Genomic DNA, 6,888 nt, shown 5'->3' on the forward strand with positions numbered 1-6,888 from the left:
GCTATTGTGAATAGAACTGCAACAAACATACGTGTGCAGGTATCTTTTTTGTAGAATGATTGGGGTTCCTCCAGTTATATTTCCAATAGGGGAATTGCTGCATCATATGAAAGGTCAATTTCTAGTTCTTTCAGAAATCACTGCACTGTCTTCCAGAGTGGTTGCACTAGTTTGCATTCTTACCAGCAGTGTAGAAGCATTCCTTTTTCTCTGCATCCTCGCCAGCATCTGTTGTTGTTTGTGTTATTAATGATGGCCATTCTTGCTGAGGTTAAGTGGTATCTCAATGTGGTTTTGATTTGCATTTCTCTGATGATGAGTGAGGCTGAGCACCTTTTCATGTGTCTCTTGGCTGCCTGTATATCTTCTTTTGAGAAGTGTCTATTCATGTCTTTTGCCCACTTTTAGCTGTCACCCTTTTTTGACACTGCTGGGAGTTTCAGATTAAGGAATTCCTAAGAAGAAATGGTTAGGCCTCTAAGATCACCGAGACCACTGATGTCCAGACCACAAGCCTCTCCATGGTGGCCTCTCCACCCTCTCTTTCCACCACTACTCACTGCTCTAACACTCTGATATACTTACGGCTGCCAGATAAGCCATGCTACTTCCAGCTCTGTGTCTCTGTACAAGCCATTCTCTTCACTTCAAATGTCCCGCACTCTGCTAGCCAAGTGAGCATCTACTCACCTTATAAGATTTAGCTTGGGCCAGATGCAGTGGCTTTCACCTATAATCCTAGCACTTTGGGAGGCTGAGGTGAGAGGCTTGTCTGAGCCTATGGGTTTGAGACCAGCCTGAGTAACTTGGTGAGAGAAAAAATTAGCAAAAAAAAAATTAGCAGCGTATGATGGTGACCACCTGCAGTTCCAGCTACTTGGTAGGCTGAGACAGAAGGATCACATGAGCCTAGCAGGTTGAGATGTGTTGACTGTGAGCATGCCACTGCACTCCAGCCTGGGCAACAGAGTGAGACTCTAACTCAAAAATAAATAAATCAATAAATTCAGCTCAAGACTTGACTCTTTTCAGGCCTTATTGACTTCCTAAGGTGAAAGTGACAGCCTCCTCCTTTGTGTCCTCACTAGATCATGAACAACTATGGCATAAAATCTTTATTGTTTTTACCTATTTGTGTGACTTTTCCTGCCCCCACTAGATTATCACTTAGGATACGGATACAGAGCTTCGAACACAGTAAATGCTCAATAACTGGGGGAAAAGGGAAGTCGCAGGAAGAGAGGAGCAGATGAACAGATAAATTTTGCTGCTGTTCATCTTAGAATTTTTGGAATGAATTATTTTATTTTAAAGGTCTTATGCATGTGTTTAGCATAAGGAAAAGAGGATAAAGGAATTATTTCTATATTCTGGTTTAGTATTTGGCATGTGACTTTGAGACCAAGAAAGTATTCTGAAATCAAAACTGAATACAAATCCTGTGGTCTCATACACTTATGACACTCTAGAGTCTTGGGATAATTTAATCATCTAGCTTATCTCCTTGTAATTCCAATGGAGAAATTGAGGCTTAGAGAATGAAGTGATTAATCTGCTGTCATATAGCCACTAGGCGCCAGGGTCATAGATGGATGTGCTCTGTTGATCTCTAAATCCTATGTTCATCAATTATGCTATACTTATCTGAACACTGAATCCAACATGGAAAGTATATCAAGATGACTTCATAAATCAAAAATAGCATAAGAGGCCGGGCATGGCGGCTCACACCTGTAATCCTAGACACTTTGTGGGGGAGCCAAGGTAGAAGAATCCACTTGAGTTCAAGAGTTTGAGACCAGTCTGGGCAATGTAGCAAGACCTTGTTTCTACAAAAAATCAAAAAATCGACCAGGTGTAGTGGCATGTGCCTGTAGTTCCAGTACTAGGGAGGCTGAGGCAGAAGGCTTACCTGAGTCTAGGAGGTTGAGGCTGCAGTGAGCCATGATCATGCCGCTGCACTCCAGCCTGGGTGACAGAATGAGACCCCACCTCAAAAAAAAAAAGCACAAGTAAAAAAAAGTTGTGATTTCATGTTATCTCTGTCAGTAGCTCCTGTAAGCTAAGAGTATTTTTTTTAATTAATCAGTATTTTTTATTATGGTTTTGTGGGGTACAGTTAAGGGTTAGGTGTACAATTACGTTTCATTCAGGCACCCTGTTGATAAGAGGTGTTTTCCCATCCCCCGACAGATATTTGCTACTGTTAATCCCATCCCCCTCCCCCCCATAGTTTCCCAGTACCGTCAGTCATTTTAAGAGTATTTTTTTATTTTAACTCAGTTTGGTTTACATATCACATCAGTTAAACAAACTAATGGGATAACGGGAAGACTATCAGGCAAGTTTGGTTTCAGCAGGGCGTTAGCCAGTCTTTCTGTTCTCGTTAGCCTGGTTCCTGTCCTCAGTCTGGTTCACAAGCTTCAGGTTAGGAAAACAGGAATACAAATGACTCTCCTCTTGGGCAAGAAGAAAATGAATTTAACAGTCATCATTCAGCACACAAAAGCAAGACAGCATTAGGAGTGGAGTGATTTAATATGCTGCCACTTCCCTCTTGCTAACTGAATCAGAGGCCCTTTGACAATGGAAAAGAAAAATCATAGATTTAGTTTCTTTCCTAATTACTGACTTCAGCATATTAATAAACTTTATTTCCTATTGAATGTGAACATGCTCTAGAGAAAAGAATAATGCTTATTTGAAAATTAAATTTAGAAATAATGAATTACAGCAACAAGTGGAAAATAAGAAAATAAAACCCCATTTTATACTGATGTCTTACAAAATTCCCTTTTCCTAATAAAGAGCCCTCTTGTTTTAACCATGTGCTATTTCCTGGAAATTTATTTTGTCAGACAAATGGTTGATTTGGGTGGTAATTACTATCCTGCTTTCTCATTTGTTCTGTGGCTAATTTTAAGTTGGAAGTTACTTTTTTTTTTTCTGTGTGTGTGCTTACTGCATGGCAGGAAAATGCAGTTTTTAATATGTATTTTGGGGGGCTGTTTGACTAGAATTGCTTATTTCTGAGACGCTAAATGCATTTGGTTTATGGAAGCATCAGAGCATCAATCTGCCCTCTGTCACACAGGCCCACATCTTTTCATGTGGCAGACCAAGGTTTGAAGTCAGGTGCCTTGATGCAATCTGCCAGACAGTGGAAGATACAGGAGAGTATTTGGGGATTTACTTCTACTGAAGTGTCTTAAGGAATTTTCTTTCCTCAGCCACAATCCTATAATCATGACTAGTCTATCAAGGCCAAAAAGAGAGTGTGCTTTTCACCTTGTAGGAAAGAGAGCCGACTAAATATACCTCACAGCAATGGACAACCTTCCTGGTGCATGTCCTCAGCCAAGACTGCCAATGAGATTATTGGTGGAAGAATTAGGAGGGTAAAGAAAGATGCTTTTCATCCTGTGGTTGCCAGAGATCCCTTCAACCCACTGGGAGCACTCCCAGCTGGCATGTTCTCAGAATGCAATGTTCATTCAACAGATTCACACTGACCATCTACACTGTGCCTGGCCTCATGCTAGGTGCTCATGATATGATCCTAAACAGGACAGGTCAGACTCTGCCTCCATGGTAGTGACAGTCTAGTAGAAAGGATAGATGAATTAAATAAAAGTTCTTCTACATTTTAACTTTCTGGGATGGAAACAGAGGAGTAGAAACAAATAACAAGAGAACTGCTTCCTTTAGATCAAGTATTCAAGGAGGACCTCTCTGAGGAGGTGCCATTTAAGCTGAGGCTTAAAAAAGAACAGCAGCAGGTACAGAGAGGAGAAAGGAACACTCAGAACATAAGGACCACAAGAACATAGTGTTAACCCAAGGAGAGTCTGGGGAATTATCTGGGCTGATGAGTACAGTGTCTACCTCCATCTCACCTTCCTTGGGTCCTCACCAGAGTCTGGGCAATGACAAAACAGGCCAGGCCCGGTCTGGCCATGAGACACCAGGCTGCAGAGGGAAGACAAACTGAAGGGATATGGCAGGCGCTGGAGTTTTAAATGAACCAGAGAACAAGTCCTGGAAGGTGAAATTATGACAAAATAAAATACACATGGCTGGGAGGTGGGTGGCTGCTGAAATCAAAAAGGGAGGTCAGAGAGTCAACAAAAGCAGCACCCTGGAGGAGGCTGAGTAAACTCTGGTCATAGGTGACCCAGGCACATCAGTGTTCATCATGGTCCCAGGGAAGTCAGTAGCCTGCTGGAAAACTGTGTAATTTCCTGAGACAGAGTAGGACACAGGGCTGCTATAGAAGGAGCAGGGTGTGAGAGGAAGGGAGTTAGTAGGGCCTGTTTAGTGGCTTTTCATGGATATGTGCTGATAGTGATAGTGGCGGGCGATGATGGCTGTAGAAGGAAGGATGATGGTGGGGACAAGGGCAGGGTTGTTCACGCCTGCCCATGAGTCAATCCCCTGAGCAGTTATTCAGTTTGATTTCCTAATGTATCTTCATTAGAGACATAGTAACTTGTTCTGCATTCAGCATAATGGAGAAAGCCAGGATTCTGAGGGAGAGATGGAGGAGACTTGGCAGTGAGTCTCTCTGTCCCCAAGATGCCCCATCCCAGGAAAGCAGGCTGGCAGCCTGCTTTCAGACTTCCAGAGAGAATGGCCACCCCCAAGACAGGTGCTTTGCCAGCAGGCACTCCAGCCAATGTCTGTAATCTTAACAGCTGTGATGTAGCAATTATGGTCTCAGTTTACAGATGTGCCTCCTGCAGTTCAGAGTGCTTCTGTGACATGTCCAAGGGCTTACTTTTTGAGCGACAAAACTGGAATTCTTATGACTTCTGTCAGACATCAAAACCCTTATACTTCCACGCATGCGTTTTCTGACATCAGAAGTCTGTCTCAGAGAGCTGTTTATGTGACTCCCTCTCCATGATGTGTGAGGGGAAACAGCTTCACTTGAACTTGACCTGGAACCCCTCGGAGACAGGAGACCTGATGCCAAGGACATGGGGATCACCTTTGCTTTTGTTCTTCATACAGTGCTCCAGAAATTGCAGCGGGGGCTTCAAGATCCGTGAGATTCAGTGCATGGACAGCCGGGACCACCGGAGCCTGAGGCCATTTCACTGCCAGTTTCTGGCTGGCATTCCTCCTCCACTGAGCGTGAGCTGTAACCCTGAGCCCTGTGAGGAGTGGCAGGTGGAACCCTGGAACCAGGTATGGCCCCCCAAAAGTGAGATACACCCTCGTACAATCTGGCAAACCATGAATCTCTGTGTCAGTGCTTGAGTGTAGAAATCAAGGAAGACCACACCTGAGTCATGCCAATGACTTGCCTCCATTCGGTGACCCCCATACTGTATTGGGGAAGCTGAAAGGGTTGAAAACTTTCAAGAGCTGAAATAATTCCATGGAGAAGGCAATGTTTTATGGTTTCAAACATGATAGTTCAGTGTTGTATTACAACCTGGCCTCCCAGTGGATGTATTGGGGAGTTGGGCTCCCTGCTGGGGAAATGAGCACGATAGAATGGTTTGAACAAGGACTGCTTTGATGAGAGCCATTTAGGACACAGCCTCACCTGCCTCTCTGAGGCTTCTGCAGTCAGGCTGGGGGAAATGGTCATGTCCTCTCCACATACAGAATATTTTTAGAGTTCCATCTCTCAGTTAAGCGTTCAGGTCATTATTTGCATAAATAAAGAGGCGCGCGCGCGCGTGTGTGTGTGTGTGTGTATACATGTGCATACATGCATGTATTTGTGTGCTCCCTCTATTGTGAGGCCCCTGACTCTGCTGGGTCTTTATTTATTACTTGTTTAACTTTTAATTTTAAAGATGTAGGGTACGATTCAGGGTTAGGTATACAATTGTTCATTATGCAGGTACCCTTGTTGATGAGTTTACCCCTCCTCCCCTGGCAGTTTCCCACTACTGCCAATCCCTCCCCTCTCCCCTGGCAGTTTCCCTCACTGCCAATCCCTTTCTTATAGTATTATGATCATTGTTCAAGGTCCGCTTATGAGTGAGAACATATAGTACTCTGTTCTTCATTTCTGTGATAGATCACTGAGAATGATAGACTCTAAATCCATCCAAGTTGCTGCAAAGTCCATTTGTTGGTCCTTCTTTATGGTTGCATAATATTCCATTGTGTATATGTACCACATTTTTTTTTAATCCAGTCCAGTTTTGATGGGCAGCATGGTTGGTTCCATGTTTTTGTCATTGTGAATAGTACTGCAATAAACATGCATATACTGGTATCTTTTTTGTAGAATGATTTGAGTTCCTCCAGGTATATTCCCAATGGCAGGATTGCTGTGTCATATGGAAGGTCAATTTCTAGTTCTTTCAGAAATCGCTACACTGTTTTCCAAAAAGGTTGCACTAGTTTGCATTCCCATCTGCTGGCTCTTCATTATACTTTGACACATGAAAACAAGTTTACTCTCCTTTGGTGAAGTACAGTGATCTCATTTTCAATAGATAAATGCTTCAATAGCTAAAACATATTCCCAACTGTATCTATGTATGATAGGGAGAAGACCAGAAAAGAACCCAGTGTGTCTTGCATGTGTCCATGAGCTAAGCACTTAACTTAAAATACTTAGTTTAATTCTCTTCATGACCTGGATGATAGGCCTTAGTAATCCCGTTAAAAGTTGAGACTCAGCAGGGTGCGGTGGCTCAAGCCTGTAATCCCAGCACTTTGGTAGGCCAAGGTGAGAGGATTGCTTGACCCCATGAGTTCGAGAATAGCCTGGGAAACTTGGCAAGAACTCCTCTCTACAATAAATTTTTAAAAATAGCTGAGTATAGCCGGGCTCGGTGGCTCAGCCTGTAATCCCGCGCCTTTGAGAGGCTGAGGTGAGTGGATTGCCTGAGCCTGCGGGTTCGAGACCCGCCTGGGAGG

At 43.4% G+C, this 6,888-nt stretch overlaps 1 protein-coding gene across 1 annotated transcript in view; it reads left to right on the forward strand.

Annotated features, from left to right (window-relative positions):
* Positions 1-6,888, forward strand: part of LOC103249837 (A disintegrin and metalloproteinase with thrombospondin motifs 12) — a gene marked incomplete at its 5' end in the record, with an annotated part of 154,497 nt that overhangs the window by 128,265 nt on the left and 19,344 nt on the right. Inside the window, one exon of the mRNA XM_008048455.2 lies at positions 5,014-5,190. Within this exon, the coding sequence (XP_008046646.2) occupies positions 5,014-5,190 (177 nt within the window). The remainder of the gene's footprint in view (positions 1-5,013; positions 5,191-6,888) is intronic.

This window comes from Carlito syrichta, unplaced genomic scaffold (genome assembly GCF_000164805.1).
Source record: "Carlito syrichta isolate Samal-C Ts95f unplaced genomic scaffold, Tarsius_syrichta-2.0.1 Scaffold123581, whole genome shotgun sequence".
In the NCBI taxonomy this organism is placed as follows: Eukaryota; Metazoa; Chordata; class Mammalia; order Primates; family Tarsiidae; genus Carlito; species Carlito syrichta.